This window comes from Anas platyrhynchos, chromosome 15 (genome assembly GCF_047663525.1).
Source record: "Anas platyrhynchos isolate ZD024472 breed Pekin duck chromosome 15, IASCAAS_PekinDuck_T2T, whole genome shotgun sequence".
Classification (NCBI taxonomy): domain Eukaryota; kingdom Metazoa; phylum Chordata; class Aves; order Anseriformes; family Anatidae; genus Anas; species Anas platyrhynchos.
In genome coordinates, this window is record NC_092601.1 from 16,405,979 (window position 1) to 16,422,604 (window position 16,626).

The following is a 16,626-nucleotide window of genomic DNA, read 5'->3' on the forward strand; positions in this document are numbered from 1 at the left end:
ACACCTCTAGAGCAAGGTTTTGGTGCTGTTTGGTGCTGAGCAGCAGTGCCCAGTGCAGCTTGCAGGCAGCCAGGCTGTGGGAAGAAGCCAAGGAAACCAGAACTGGAAACCCCAGGCTCTCTGATTGTCCTCAGTCTGATAGCAAAGCACAGATAAAGCTTGTGACTTACCCCCGTTCTTCTTCCTTTGTTCCTCTTCAGCCTCTTTCTGAATCTCCTGAATTATCTTCTCGTCATCTTCCTAGAAACCACAGGAGTATAAAGAGTCAGTGGGCCAATTCCTGCTGCAGCAGCTTCCTCCTCTCCCACTGCTGCTTTTCTTTTCGCCAGGTGTTTGTATAGGAAGAGGCAAATTCAGCTGAATCGTCCTTGTTTGGGGATGATCCAGTCAAAAGCAAGGCTGCGACAGGGGACTGCACACAAATCACTTGCACAGAGCCAAGCCTACTCTACGGAGTATGACTACGAGGTTTAGATCAGCTTTCCAGGGAGTTCAGTGCTAAAATTCATCGACTTGATAGAAACCAGAGAACTGCAACCCAGCTCCGCCCAGCCCAAGAGTTGCTGGAGAGCTGTTAATCTTTTAAATGGCAATAGGCTATTAAATATTTACACTATGCTAGCACTTCTTGAGTTTTTGGCCCAACAGCTGGAATTAACACAGCTTAAATCCTGGCTCCACCAGCTAAATGGTGCTCTAACGAGGCCATTTAGATCTTATCTGTAACTTTGAGGAGGACATAAATCACCATACGTTTAACGTCTAGCTAGACTTTATAACAAGAATATTCAGACAAGAATATTCAGACCCACTGCTCAATGAAAACACAGGAGCAGCTAGAAGCTGCAAGCATCCTTCTGCCCCTTGTTCTTCTCCACCCAAAATAGCAGCAGCCAGACCAAGCAGTGTAGTAAAGCCTCAGGTGGCTGCAGGGAGCTGACATTTACACCTCCTTTTTATTAAATCGAGGGAGCATGATGGATAAAGTCTTGGAAGAACGTGCAACTCCTGAAGCAGAAGACAGGCGTGCCTGGAGGGACAGCCATGGGCACCAGCAGCCCCTAGGGACCAGGCAGCTCCCAGGCTTTGCCCAGAGCCACCCCAGTGTTAACATGAAGCCAATCACTCTGATTTGTGTTTCAGCAATCGTCCACGTGCAAGAAAGGTGAAAAATGATTTTCTTCATTACACCGCAGCATGCTACGGCCATCAGGGTAATCAAGATCCTACCAAGGGTCTAACGAGACAGCTCCCTCGTAGTGCCAGGCAGCAGATGCACTGGTGGCAGCGAGAGGTCCTCCTGGCCTCTGCAGGCTGCATTCGCTGCTGCTGTGTGTCCTTTGGGATGAAACACGGCCTGGCACAGCCAGAAAACAAATGAGAGAAGCTAAACATCTCCGACAGTGTTTGTGCTCTCGTGTTAGTGACTGGGGAAGAAGGCCAAGAACAGGAGCTGCTGGGTGACACAGAACACCTGCACCAGCCCCCAGCCCCTCCGGGCCTACCTGCATCCGAAGGAGCATTTGGTTTGCTTCAGCAGTTCATCTGCAAGTGCTAACGGTGGAGCAGGAGGGAAATTCCACACTCTGCACACCCCACAACGTGCAAGGCTGCTTCGCTTTGTTCATCCTACTTCCAGCACTGGCCAAAACCCATAAATTTCTTCCTGAGCACTCTTAACGTGGAAAATATCCTTTATTTTGAATAGTGCTCTGGGACTACATTCAAAATATGCTCTATGTGTATCTACACTGAAATGATACTAGGTCTAGCCGGCCTCCCCATCTCACTGTCCTGCACATGTCTAGCAGCAGTGCCTGGGAAGCTGGGATGTGCCCTCCTCCTGCTACCAGATAAGGTTTCCCTGGGAGACCAAAGTTATCTTAATCTGCAGAAAGCCATCAAAGTCAGTACTTCCCTCCCTTTGATTATTCTTTGAGTCAATGGTTAAAATTAAGATTCTCCAGCAAGTTTTTTTTTTTTTTTTCTCCAAGCAGGCTGCTTCCACAGGCTGTTAATTACAGCCTATCTATCTCCATAAAAAGTGCTGAAGAATGGCTCTTCTGAGCCTATGCAGAACTTCTGATTACCTCCGAGTATCAGATTGCAGCACTCCCTGGCTACAAAGCAACACGAGACCTGGGCGTGCTCCACAACAGGCAACCAGACATCCCGCGCTGCTCTCCGGGGGTGGCCCCAAAGCTTCAAGACCTCACTTTGATTTGTTCCCAAAATATTGTTTTTCTGTGCCATTGAAAGTGAGACAGGCACCTCTCCTATCTTATTGCCACTTGCTTTTTTTTTTTTTTTTTTTTTAAAGTTATGTGACAGGAAAGATGCTGATATTTTAAGCACAACTGAACATGGTTATCTCCCATATCCCTCCCTCGCACAAAAGGTAAAAATCTCCCCTTCAAGCCTAGAAATATGCAAGAGTCCCTTCTAACCAATGCTTTTGCTGCAGTCTAAGTCCAGAACTAACCCTCCAAACTGGTCCTTTCCAGGCACTACCATCCTGCTGCCATGGAGAGCGCAGCTCAGATGCTAACAGCGTCCATCCCATCCCAGAGCCGGGCTGCACCATCCCCTTCTGTTGATGAAATCAGCCCTGCAGAAGTCTGGGGAATTGGACACATCAAGAGCACAACTTCACAAGACTCTCCAGCAGCTAGGGCTGCTTGACCCCCGGTTTAAACTGCAGCTGACCTCTGCACTAATGACAGATTGACAAAGCCATCTGCCCCGGGCAGGCGAGCCAGCTGCAGGCACCCCCGGGTGCTGCTGGCTCCAATTACTGCAGCTCCCAGAGCACGGGGCAAATGCCTAACTGCAAACCCCATCTGCCAGACCTCCAAAAATGAGGTCTGTCTCCTAAGGGTAACACGAAATACATCGCCTCAAATGCAACTGCTGGAGAGCCCTGCTCAGCCCCGTCCCCTCTTCATCTTCAAGAGGGGGCAAACCCTGCAGCACGCCTTTGGGGCAAAAAAATCCGCTGACTGCAGACCCATGGGGGGACAAATACAGCCCTGGGTGAGAATAACTAGTTCTGGACTAGTTCTGTGGCTGTCCACCACAGCAGAGGCATGACAAGCCACATCTGAGAAAAGAAGTTAGCAGCTTTGCTGCTTCTCGGCTGCTAACCTTCCAACGCTAGGATACACTTTAGAGAAGCATTTATACTGAAGCCCACATACCAAGCGTTGGCTTAGAGCCTTTTTGCATCAGTATTTCTGAAAAACTGGTATCCATTAATATAAAGAGAACAAAAATACACTGCACAATATGCACCTTCCTACTTCAAATCAGAACCTGACGTTACATTTGGCTCAGCACAGTTCAATACATGCAGCGTTTAGGAAAGATCCACATTCCAGCTGGAACAAAAGAGAAAACAGGGATATGTGCACATTAAGATAGTTTTAGGCTATTTTGAAGAAAAGCTGAGGCCGCAAGTTCTGGCTACTACATCCTGCACAGTCATAGAAGTAAAAAGTCTCAGGGCTGCAAATATACAACAAACACAACAGTGGTATTTTTGCAACACACCTCTAATTTTTGAGAAGCAAAGGCTGTTTTCTGATTGCACCGTAATTGGAGAGGGATGACAGATTCATTTAGGGGCAAAGCATCTGCACCGAAAATTAAGTTTTCATTACAGCACTTACGGCTGGTTGCTGTGGTAAGAAACCATCTAATGTCATCTGATGGGGTGGAGTCTCCAACACAATTTTAAAAGCCTCTTGTGTCCCTTTTCCTGAGTGGGATCAAGACCCCGAATAAAGGATTAGATTATAATTTTAATAGCCTGTTCGCAGGCCGCGTGGATCGGAGGGGTTTATCCTGTCAAGTTAACAGTCATCTTCCTGTCAGCTGCCTCGCCTGCAGCAAAAATAAAGACAGAAAAAGAAAAAAGCGACCCCCCACACCCCAGGGGGCTCTCAGCATGACCGGCCTGTGTGTTTCTGAGCAAGGAGGAGGTAAACGGGCTGTTTTGTGAGAGAGAAAATGCAGGGCAACGCGACAGCACGGCCCTTCCCCGTGCTCCGCTGCATCACGGGAGAAGGGAGGTGGCCAAGGCAGAGCGCAAAGGATCTAGGAGATGCGATCCCCCTCCTTATCAGCAAACGCTGCAGAGAGAGAATGAGGTTATTAATAGCATCGACACGTTAATTGAGAAGACAGGACGGAGCTTTGCCCCCAAACAGGGAGCGAGATGCTGCCTGACACCAGGCCGCTGACCGGCCTGAGGCCTGTGACAGGCCCCGAGGGCTCCTGTCTTCAACCTCCTCCTGCTGAACCTAAATACAGGGGGCAAGGAGACGATCAGAAAGGATGGCTGGGCTCTGCTGGGTTGTGGATGGGTTAAATCAGGAGCTGGGCTGCTAAACCAAGGGCCTCTCACTGCCACAATGAGGCCGAGGGGAGAAGGGGGCGCAGCAGCCATAGCTCTGTGAGGGACAAGCCCACAAGTGAAACCTCCTCTGCCTGGAACAAAAGTGCCCTGGCAAAGCTTTTGAAAGCTCTGCTGTTATCTATTGTGCTCCTCGTTATCTTCTTTAATTATTAAGTGTCACGGGGAAAGGGCTGCCTGCCTCCTGAAAGGGAGAAAACAGGAGACCTGCCGACTGCCTCGCCCTGCAGAGGGGCTGGAGGCGCGTCGGCCGCCATCGCCTCCCCCTTCCTGGCTTTTCACTGCTTTCTTTTTTTCCACGTATGTGTGGCCGCAGCCGTTCCCAATAAACTCGAAACCATTTTCACGACGGAGGCTTCCAAAAGGACTAAGGGGTTTTGTTTCAAATCATTCCCAGATCAGCCGCGGAGAGCCTGAGCAAGAACAGGCGCGGGCTGTCTGCTGCGCCTCGCTCCGTGCAGCAGGGAGGGGGATGAAAGCCGCCTGTGTTGGGACTCCAGCGGGGCTCAGGCAGTGCTGCAGGAAAAAGGGGGGCCAGCACAGGGACCAAGCGCACACTGGTGCCTAAGAAATGCAGGATTCTTTCAGCAGCAGACATGCCGTATCCACAGAAAGCTGTCGCTACCGTGAAGTAAGCGTGTGCTTGCGATTAGGGCATTTCGGAGCTAAATTTGGGGGAGTTTTCCCCCAACGCTCCAAGCTTCTGTGCCCCCAAACTCTAGGGTCAGTGCTGTGTAGGCATTTCATGCAATTCCCTAACGGATTTTAATTTTTACACAGTCCTCACTCAACATCTTCTGGTTATAATACTAGAGAAAGGGTTAATTGCGAACACCTTAAAATGATTAGTCTCCTGCTTTGAACTTTAATGAGGGGTGCTTGGGAGCATTTTAGGAGTTACTGAAAACATCTTAAAGTAAAAAAAAAAACAAAAAAACCTGCTATGCAGTATTACTGAGAGTCTGAAGGTAAGTATTGCATTAAAAATAACACATAGGAGAGCAGAACCTGGTTTATCGAAGCAGTCAAAATGCGTTAGTCACACTGCACCGTGGGGTTAGCACAAACCACCTACAATGCACACAGCACCGTGCACACAGCCTCAGGTTTGCTACAGATACTCAGAAACCAGGGAGTGCTCAGCCCCTGAGCTTGCTCTTTGCAGAATCAGTCCTCACCGCTCCATCTTTTGCTTTGTCCCTTATTGCATCAGCCTCTCGTGCAAGCAGCAATGCCTCGGCAAGCAAGCCAAGCCCAGGCTAGCATGGGCTGCAGAACACGTGCACCGGGACTTTTGGCCGAGCAGCTTGCTGGCAAGAGTGCCTGGCACGTGCTTGTGTCCTGCAGAGGTGCAGGGCACGATAAGCTGTAGCAGAAACGCAGCGATTAAGCGATTACTGCCTGCTACCTTGGAAGCCGCTGACCACAGCCTGCTTGCAGCTTGTCTCTGAGCCAGCAAATGCTGCACTTAGACCTCTAATTTAGACTCAAGGCTGATTACAACATAGGAACTAACCTTTTATTATGGGGAATTTTGAAGTGTCTGCTTTATTCTCCCAAGATCATTTGAGACAAAGACTAACAGATGCTGCAGTTCCTAGAAGAATGTCTCTAATACATCCTAATTAAATGTCTTTAATAGGTTTTTTAAGCCAAGCTAATGAAAAGGTTGATTTATCCCTTCTCAAGGATCATTTTAGACTGAGAAAACGTTAAACATTTGGAAAGGAACAAAGCCTCCCTATTTTAACGAAACCCAAATTTTGCCTTAAATAATGGGGAGTTAGATGCAAACCAGATTCTTCACAGAAGTGTGAAATTACCCAGGTCTGACTGAAAGCTAAAACCTGCACCCGTGAAACACAAACTGACAAGACAACAGCACTGCGACCATGCCACTGCTCTGCCAGGGAGACTGGTCTAGGCGGGGTGTACATGAACACATCAGAAATCAGAACAATGTCCTGTCACCCTCTAACAGCCACGCTTTGGTGGCACATGTGTGCCCTCCCTGTTTTGCAGCAGAGCTTAATGCAGGGAGACAAGTGGAAGCTCCTGAGCAATGGCTGCAAATTCCACAGCTGCCCCAGCCTTGTCTTCTCTGCACGTGTGCACAGCAAGGCTGCAAACACATGCAGACCCACAGGAGATACTCCCTTCCCACGCTGATAGCACTAGCCATCTACTGACTTCAACAGAATAAAAAAGATTGAGCAAAACCAGAAAAAAAATGTGAGAAACACATTAGAAAACGGCCCCATACCAGCCAACAGAGCTGGGGTGGGGTTAAACCCTCGGACAGGCATTATCCCTGACAAAGGATGGACACTACAGTGGCATTTTGCTCTTCCATATCTCCAAGTCAAGGTTCAAACTTGCTCCCACTCCTCATACCTACCACATTAACTCTGCTCACGTGTCCCATAGGAGAACACAGATCTCCCAGGTGGGACTACACGTTCATGGCACTGAGCCCCTTGCAAGGAGGGTGATGCAAACAGGTACCGATGATTTTATGCTTAGAAGCCAACAGCAGAGCTTCCTGTCATTTTTTGCACCGCAGCGAGGACAGTCACCCCACATCAACTCCCCAGACCACCACTGCTCCGTCATCCAGAAAAAAAGGAGGAGGCAGTGCCAGCTCTCTGCTGACGGTGGGAAATTTTCCTTTGCCACAACATTGGTTAATTAGAGAGCTGGAAAGGGGCCGGTGACAGTGCCCTCTTTGTGCTGCTTGCTTATTTATTTATTTTAAAGTACAGTATGAGCTTTTTGAGAGGCCTCATGTTTTCTCTGGCTCAGAACAAATGCCATTACTGAGCACAATCAGCAGCCTGACGGGAACAAAGGACTCCAGCGCTGCTGAATCGAGGAAACCAGGGAAAGGGGGACGGGACTGCAGGGACTGCAGAGCCAGGTGTCCAAAATGTGGGGCTAGGGGGTGCCTGGAAGCAGGTGTCTGCTTAGTTTAGCACCTCTCAGTGACAGGGTAAGGCAGAGAACAGAGACTGGCAAGCAGAGGACTAGGAATCTTACACTTCTAGGAAGAAGGGAGTCATTTTGAGTGGCTTTGCTCCACACCAGCGCAGGATTGTGTGCTTCTCCTGCAAGACATGCTGGGAGCAGCCTGGAAAGCCACGGCATCCTGAGACAAAGAAGTGTTGGAACAACTGAGGCTCAGACAGGCCCTGCGCAGGCAGATCCACGTCCACAATGCTCTGCTACTTTGCTGAAATCAGGAGATTCAGCTCCTGCTCCAGCCTACACTCCCTTCCAGATTTCTGCTACAGACAACCTTTACAGAAATGCTGCGTGAAAGCATCATCCCATGCTTGCCATAGCTACAAGATGCATTACAGTGTGAAGTTTTAAGTTACTACAGCTCCCCTTACGGCCCAGTCCCTATTGCAGTTCTTCCCCTGCAGCTGTTGACAACAGCCGTGAGAACGGACACAACTGCAGCACGGGACCTTTGGCTCGCAGGCACTTTTCTCAGCAGCTCTGTCTCTGCGAAGGGACTTGCAGAGTCAACTGAGCGGATAGGGAAAGCTATTGGGCACCAGCAAGACAGCAGATGCAGAGCTGTACCAAAAAGCAACTCAGCTGCAAAAGGCAGAAGCCAGTTCCAGTAATCCCAACGCCTGCTGCTGGGCCCTGCTGCCAGCACACGCTGCCCACCAGCTCTTTTCACAAGTCCGCTCCCCAGAACGGCGCTCAGAGCACTTCCAACCAAAGCCCTTGTCTGTTTTTTTTCCTAAAGCAACACCAGTTGCTTCCAAGTCGCGGTCAGATTAAGTCTGTGCTGATGGAGAGGCTTTCAGTGTGTTTTTTAGCTGCTTTGGGAGAAGAAATGTTTTGCTGTCTCTGACCGGCTGTTCTCCTCTGGTGGAACGCGTGCATTTCAACCCGCTGGCATAGGACGGTAATTGAAATCAGGGTGCGAATCGTGGACAAAAGCCCTCCGTTACTTACTGTGGGATCTGTCCAGAGAGAACACTTGGCACAGTCCTGGCAGGGAGCCCCGGGCGAGCGGGGGTGCTGGCAGAAGTGGTCGTACCCGTTAATGGCAGCCCGGCAGAGGTAGCACATCTGAGCGCCGCAGCGGCAGGACATGCGGTTGCAACCCTCCGATTTAATTAGGCCAGTCCCGCACTTGTGGCATTTTCTAATGCGGGCAGCTGTCATCTTCTCTTCTCTGCAACACAAGGGGAGGAAGAAGAATTAGAGACAGGCTGTTTGCATTCACCAGCCTGCGGTGAAGTTGCTGCTGCACCATCCCAGCACGGCTTTAACCCCCTCTCCCCCTTCTCTCCCCTCCTACGCTATCCCCACAGTCCATCGCCGTTCCAAGGAGGTCTGGGCTCAGCTCCACTTGGAGCCAGCCCATGACAACTCAAGAACAAATTAAGTGAAGGAAAGTCAATCACTTACTGCATGCTACAGCCCCAATTCTGGTTTCCATGCGAGCCAAAACACAGCGGTGCCAGGCTCTGGCTCGGGAGGAATTTAAACCGTAAGTCAAGGGACCAAAGGGCATGAGGATTCCTGACTCTGCCACAAAGAAATATGGTCCAGGAGATAAAGTTCAGGAAAAGCAAACTGTTTGCTGTCATCTGCTCGATAGTTTTATGTTTGGCTGTTGCTCTGGTTACAAAGTCGCCATGGCCATGTCGTTTTTTTTTTCAATGCTGGCTGCTACGCTCCAGATTTATTTGGTTTTCGTTAAATTTAAATCAGTAACTGAAAGATAATCACGTCTTTCCCCACAGAGACTGGGCTTTCCCAGTAAAATTCCCCACATAAGTCTTCCAGAGGTTATTGCTTTAGGTGCAAAAGACAGGCTTCTAACAAGGCATGGATGGGAATCCAGGACAACGCGTGGTCCCGTCCCGAAGAGGCAGCCTGGCAGCAACACGCCCCAGTGCAAAGGCTCAGCCCACGGCGATGCTATTTTGGCACTGAAAGGGAGCAAAGCCTCAGTCATTTTAATTAAAAGACTTAAGAGTACAAGCTGTCATCCTGAGGGCCCATTTTCTGACCACGGGAGATCACGTTACAATTTAATTCGCCATCTAGAACTGAAATCTGATGACAGCAGAGCGAAGGGACTGCACCAACCGAGGAGGCACGGTCCTTTGGCTGCGCTGACCCAAGTAGGGAGAGATCTTCCCCAGCCAGCACCTCCACCCAGCTGCTCCAGCGGCCCTGCGAAGCCAACATGTGTTTGGGAGATGACAGAGAGGTATTTGTGAGGAGGATCACAGCAACAAAGCAGGCACAGCCCCACAGATCGCTCCATCTGCACAACTGGAGAAGCAGCGAGTGGCGAGGTGGAAAAAGGAGCAGCTGGAGGTGGGAATTTCAGCTGCCCTGCAGCTACCCCCAGCTCCCGTGTGGTTATAACCAGCACGACCTGTGCCCAGGTATTGGGAGGTACACTAAGAATAGACAGGAAGGAAAAAAAAAAAATCAATTTGAGACTGATTTCTGCGAGCTGCAGCTGCTCTTCCCTCCTCTGCTCAACAGGATGCTGCTGATGCAGGGTTTTTTTTGGAAACTTTGAGCCCAGCAGGAAGTTTGGCTTGAACTCCAGCTGTGCTTCCCTTTCCTTACGCAGGGCTTCAAAAGGAAGCTTTTATTGTACCGTGCAGTAAGACTCATCTATCTACGGCAGCAATCTGCTAAAGGTTTTGAAACTGATTTTTTTTTTCCTTGCTGGGGACATGACAACTTGTTTCTCCTCCCTCTCGCCCCTCTTTCCTACAGGGAAAGGAGTGACAAGAGAAAGAAACCATATCAAATCTGGGACAGTATTTTGTTCTAAGTTATGGACTGTGAGATGAGCAAGCAGCAATCATTCAAGCTCCCAGCAGAGGAGCTCTCCAACCTCTGCTCGTACCGGACACGCTGAATCAGAGAGGAAAGGATTGGGCAACGCAGGCAATTCCCCTTTGACTGTGCCAGACATGCAGCTTCATGGCTCAGCCCTCGCTCATCTCCTAAAGCCAGCAGATTTTGTTATCTATGGTAGCAACGAGAGAGCTCAAGCTTCAGAAGGTTTTGGGGAAACACTTGAGATTTACACACAAGCATTTCAAAACGTGACTTGATTCTGTAGAGATTCCTACAGACGGAGTGGTTAAAAACAGAGAAACTTCTGAGAGCAAACACATCCCTCCATAAAGCCACAAAGCAGCAGCTGAGCAAGCCACACTTCAGCATGTTGTCACCAGTCTCGATTTTCAGAAGGTAAGCTCCTTTGACTCAGGATGCTGCTTTGGCTCAGCACAACACCTCCCTTCTCCCCCCAAGTGAATGGGAGCAACGCAGTGGGGGTTTCTCACCTCGGAGAAGGACCAGGTGCCAGCCTGTGAGACATGGGGCTAGCCAGGGGAACAGGCTGGTCTGGTGACAACTCTCCCACCTTCTCAGATTACCGCCTGCATCCCTTGCCAAGTATCTTTCACAGAAAAAAATCCCATCCTCGGAGCCTCCTGACCCCTCAGCTTTGATGCCTCCAGTACCTCCCTGATGGAGGTAACGACACCCAGCAAGACTTCAGGGCTTCCAGTGTTTACAAGAACAGCTCAGTTTCTTAGCCCCTCTACACCAGTTTATTATCTTGCACCCTATTTTTGCTCGTTTGTGGCCTTTACTTACATGGACGTCCTGTATTTGATGTCATCCTTCTCAGCCAGCTGCTCGCAGGTGAGGTTCATGTGCTCCTTCCACAGCCCCTGGCACTTCCGACACGTTTCCTGAAGAAGACAGAAAGTGTTAAAGGAAGAGAAGACCCAGCACACCACTGAGAGCACTGGGGATTGGAAAAATTCCCATCTTTTCCCCCACCACATTGCAGATTCTCAGCTGAGGATGGGGCTGGCAATTCTGCATCGAGGCACAAGGCCCCAGAGAGGTCCATGGGTCTGTCCCCCACTGGAGACCAGAATGAAACCACCCATAACAGGAGCCAGGGGGTTTCCAAGGCACAAGAACCCAGGCACAAAATGCAACTGGAGCTATCTGTGACTGTGTAAAACGAGTCTGTAAATCCTAGTTCACCTCCAACTCACAGAATGGCCACCAGGTCAACCAGGAGCAGACTGCAGAAACAAAAATAGGATGCTAAAGGTCACCAAGCTCCTATGCTTCCTGAGCGAGATCTTTCCCCTGCATACAAGGGGCTTTTGGTTCAGCTCGTGATGGAAAGCTTGCCGCTGTTTTGCGGTTGCAACAAAAACTCTGCCTCACCTCAAGCCAGTCTATATTTTGCTTTGTAAAACTTCACGAAATGGTTAGAGCAGCTTGTACAAGTAAATGTTTTACAAGGCAGGATGTGGACAAGTGTCCACAGAACAGCAGTGGCATATGAAAAAGTATTTACGAATTCAACCAAAATAGCTGAACTAAATTTAGAGCAAGCGACTGAGCTCTCCTGTTCTTGTAAGCTCTTCGGCACCAAGACTCAGCTCAGGCTGGTGAAGCCTCACGGAGCAGAGAGCTGTGGAGGCACTCTTGGCAAGGGAGCTTGGACTAACACTGGCAACACAGTTGATTTTTTCAGCTGGCTGTCCAAAGAAAACATAATTTTGTTTTGGGTCAAACAAGAGATTTTCCTTTAATTTGAGGACGATTAAAAAAGCATCCAAATCAAACTTGGAAGAGGCGCGCGTTTCACGATCCAACTGTTTCATCTTCAGGGCTGGGACTCGGGTTTTTACATCCAGCTTTCTCCCCCTGGCAGGAAAACCAAAGGGCTGTGAAGCATCCTCTTCCCCTCCACACCAAGGGAGGTCCCTGGAGACAGCCCTGCCCTGCTCTAGTCACACAGCTAGCGAGATGACAACTGCAGGGACACCTTTTTGAGTGTATTACCTTCATTTTATTTTAATAAGGAGCTTCATAGGATAGATAAGAATTAGCCAAGACTCTGAAACTCTTCGTTAGTCTAACCAAAAGCTCTCCTCAGCTCTCGGTGCCTTCTCTGCCTAAAGACAGGCGCAGGCAGCAGCGCGCTTTTGATCGCTCATCAGCCAAACAGGATGAAGCCCAAAGCTTCCAAGGAAGCCACCCCTAGGAGGGGGAGTGCAAAACGTTGACTTGTTTGTATTTGTGCTCGCTGGGAGCAGCTTAAGAGCTTTGGCTTTCATCTGTGGAATGAAAGGCTCCTCGCCCCGCCTGGGGAGCTGGATGTGTTTGCACACCGCAGGCACAGGGCTGGAGGAAGAGTGCCGAGCGTGTGTCCAAGTCCCAGAGCTCAGCACAGCATTTTGTCATCACTCACCATCCCGACACACTTCGGGCAAGCAGGCCCAAGCTTTAAGAGGCTATAGGTGCCTTGTTTCTGGTGATCCCTGTGAATCGCTCACCCTATGCTGCGTTTTCCCGTTCGAGCTGTTCAATCTGGCACCATTTTGGGTGCCTCCTCGGCAAGGAAGCTCCCTCCCCTTTGATTCGACACCCAGCCAAACGCCACTCGAAGATCAGAAGTGCTGCATGCTTTTTTTGCACACATCAAGGGTTAAAACCAGTCGCTGGGGCCCTGCTACCCACAGCCACTTTCACACGCCAGCAACAAAGATTTCACAGCTTTCTGCCAGAAGGGTTGGCACACGCTGCGGCCAGGAGCCTACAATCCCCAATTACTGAGCTCCAGGAGCCTCTTTTGCTGCCGAAGTAGAAGCGATGACCTTCTGGAGCAGACGGAGCCACTTCTCCTTCACACCAAGTCCTTCCCTTTGCCTTTGGTTACCGCCACCACCCCGGCTTTGAACGCCGCGGGTATTTAAAAACAGCGCAATCCCTGGAGCCGAGGCTGCTGCTGTTTGCCAAACAGTTGTCTCCTCCACCCAGGGGAACGGATTCCTTTACAGCCGAGGAGAAAGGGAAAGGACAGAGCCTCGTGGGCTCCCAGATGTGCTGGCACTTAGTGAACCTGGAGGTGTCCGTTTTGCCATCTCACGGTGAGCTCCACACAGCGAGAGCCATCACGGGTGGGCGCACGGCAGCGATCCTGGCTCTACCTGGGGCTCAGCACCACCATCCCCAGGGTTTGAGCTACCACCATCACCTGCTGCATGTCTCCATCCTCGACATTCCCCTTCCAGTAGAGAGAAGGGAACATTTTGGCAACGCACGGGCCGTTGAGAGCTCGATGCAACTCCTGGTGTAAGCAAGACAATGGCCCATTGTTAGCAGCTACAGGAACTGGTGTCGGACCCCTCGGCACAAAAAGGAGAGGAAAGTGTCTGAGTGCACAGCTCGGACAAAGGCAGCTGCTCCAGTGCCATAGCTCAGGTCACAGCCGTTCCCTGAGAACACAAAAATGCCCTCTGGAATTTTTACACCTACTTGAACCAAACCCGCTCTGTCGGGGAGGGCTCTGCCCGTCTCGCCCAGCGACGATTTCCATCTCGACAGCGTTTCCACAGAGGGCTCTTTCATTTCAGCGGCAGCTTTTTGCTCGGTGAAGAAATGTACTCTGCCATTTCCATATTAATTAACCTAAACACGCAGTAGGACGGCTGATTTCTGCAAGCACCCCGGATTATTTCTATTGTGCAATCCTGGCACCACGACAAGGCTGCCGCGAGATGAGGCAGCATCTCGGTGCACACAAAGGGGGAACGCATCCTTCCCACCCCCAGAGCTGACAGCCGGGGAGCGCATCGCTCCTCCAAAACCAAATCCTGTCCCCAAATCCCATCCGGCTTCTCCTGCAGCTGTCTGTGAGCCAACCCTGTCATACAGAGGTACCCGAAAAAGCAGGTTTTATTTTTGTTGTAATGAAAACAAAAGCTTTTTGGTTAAATTAATCCCTTCCAGGGGGGTGAATTCACTGCGTTTCCCCAGCCCAGCCCTCCTTGCAGGCAGGGCCAGCCTGACAGGCAGGTACAGCTAACACAGCTCACACTTCCAGGACAGTTTGGAGAAGCTTTGGCACTCGTGAGCAGCTCCAAACCAGGCACGGATGCCGGAGATTAAATATCTCCTGCCTGTTACATCTGCCCGGGCTTGGCAGGCGGCCTGGGACAGTCCATTAACGCGCCGGGCTGGGACAGCGGAGAGGAGGATGTGATGGAGAGGGTGTTTAATCACCCTGTAATCTCCTCACTGTACATCTGTTAGAGGTAGTGGCTCCGTTTCCTCTCGCCGGCCGCCAGGAAGCAGCCGGGATTAGCACAAACATGTTTGGGTTCAGGAGGATCCTTTGTTCCCAGGGGCTCTCTGTGCTCGGGGCTGCCTTGCAGCGCAGCCACCCCGATCCTAAACGGCCCTTGTTCATTGTCCCTGCCTCCAAGGAAGGTACAAGGAAGTGTTTTATGGGAACCAGCCTTCCCCAGCACTTCCACTGATCCTCGCCACAGATGCTGAAGTATTAAAACACAGCCTCAACTTTTTTCTTTTTTCATTCCACCCTCTCCTAAAAATAACTCCGAGGTCCAGCCCGTGCATCGGGGGGAAGAAAGCCCTGAGAAATTAACTTCCCCCCCAGCCCTTGTGTCCTTTTGGCCACAGGCAGGCTGTTGTTTGTACCACCGTGAGCCACCACGAAAACATCAGCCGATGCAAAGGGCTCCGTGAGCGGCTGCCCACGGCATTCCTGCGTGCCTGCTGCTGCTGGGGGAGGTTACACGAAGCCACGTCCTGACTGAGCAAAATGCAAAGAGGGGAGGGGAAAAAAAAAAAAGGAAAAAAAAAAAAAAAGCTCCTCTCAAACACCAGGCAGTCCAGCAGGCTGTCATCACCGCCCTCCAGCTCTCAGCGGTGGTGGAGCAGGGTCTGGTGCTCTCCTTGGCTCCCCGTCTGCTGGGGAATTAAATCCTTTTGCTGCAGCACCACACGGGTCCCCGTGTCCCTGATGGCACATGTGGGGACGTCGGTGGCTGCACTCCCTGCTCCTTCCCTGCTCCTTCCTGCTCGCAGACGCACAATAGCGCAGGCTGGCCTCAAACCGGCCAAGTTTTACCCCAAACCAGATGTGAATGCATCAGTCTCGGAACAGCACCTCCGGGCCAATCTGTGCTGAGCTGGTTTCGTTACAGGGCTGCAATTCCCAAGCAGAGGAGGTAAAGGGAGAACACGAGCACAGCCTTCCTCCCCGCTCCCTTAATGCCGCACCGACCTCGGGTACAAGCGGGTGCAGGAGGAGCTCCAGGAACCCAGCGTAAGCACGGGTACGCTCTCATGGCAAACTCCTTCAGAGCTGTTTCTGGGATTTCTTATATGTTAAACCAGGATAAAGAGGACACGATCCAGCCCCAAACAATCCACATTGGTGCAAAAACCTGCTTTAGATCCGTAGGAACACCCAGCACAGGAAAAGGGGGCTTGGAGAGCACCCGACTGATCCAAGAGCTGGCACCGCTGCGGGCAGCAGCCTAGATCGACCCCAGGCATCAACCCCAAAAGCATAAAACCCATTCAGCGTGGCAAAACGGACACAATGCCTCGGGTGGACAAGGAGTGACGAAGTGGTAGCGGGGAGGAAATCAGTGCTGGGTGGTTTCCTCCTCCTGCTGGAGCTGCTGTTCCTCAGGCAGCGCTGCCGCTCAGCGGCCGCCGGCCACAGCGCAGCTCTCGGGGTTTGGGGATGGAAAAGGAGGAGAGAAAGGAGGAGACGAGCTGCTGGGAGAAAATGTGACGTCTCCTCAGCACAGCCATGATTTGTTCTGGGAGGGGAAAGGAAGCCTTGGAGTAGTCTGTGTGAATGGGGCAGCGTGAAAACCTAACTGGAGACCTGCAGGGGCCGGGGATAAGGAAAATCCACATTGATTCCTGACGCTCATTAACAGTGCTGGTCAAAGCTTTTACAGCCATGTATTAAACCGAGTTACCAAAAATGACAACTCCAACCAACGCCTCCTGTTTCACATGTTTTTGTTAAATGAAATATATCACAACCCCCCCTACCTTTAAGACAATGGAGACGTGCGATGCCCAAAACGCAAAGGAAAGCAAAGCAAGCTTCTTCCCCTCCCCAGAGCTCAGCTTTAAAGGGCTGGATAACCCGGTGCTTTGGCTGCAGTAGTTAGAGACGTACAGAACCAAAATACCCGCAGCTTCACACCAGAAGTGCTGCTGGGCACCAGTAACACCCTGCTGCTGGTCAGAGAGGAAACTGCGAGCACGAGGAACTGCTCGCTTACCGTAACACAACCAGAGGCACGGCTCTGCTGCTGAGAACAAACATGGTTTAATGTCATTTTGTA

The 16,626-nt window shown here is 50.8% G+C and overlaps 1 protein-coding gene across 3 annotated transcripts in view; it reads right to left on the reverse strand.

Annotated features, from left to right (window-relative positions):
* RNF216 (ring finger protein 216) overlaps positions 1–16,626 on the reverse strand; it is a 73,419-nt gene that overhangs the window by 3,406 nt on the left and 53,387 nt on the right. For all 3 annotated transcript variants that reach the window (XM_027469163.3, XM_072023803.1, XM_005020127.6), the window contains 3 exons: positions 11,075–11,172; positions 8,387–8,609; positions 171–240 (listed from right to left, as the gene is read on the reverse strand). In XM_027469163.3, coding sequence (XP_027324964.3) covers positions 171–240; positions 8,387–8,609; positions 11,075–11,172 — 391 coding nt within the window. The remainder of the gene's footprint in view (positions 1–170; positions 241–8,386; positions 8,610–11,074; positions 11,173–16,626) is intronic.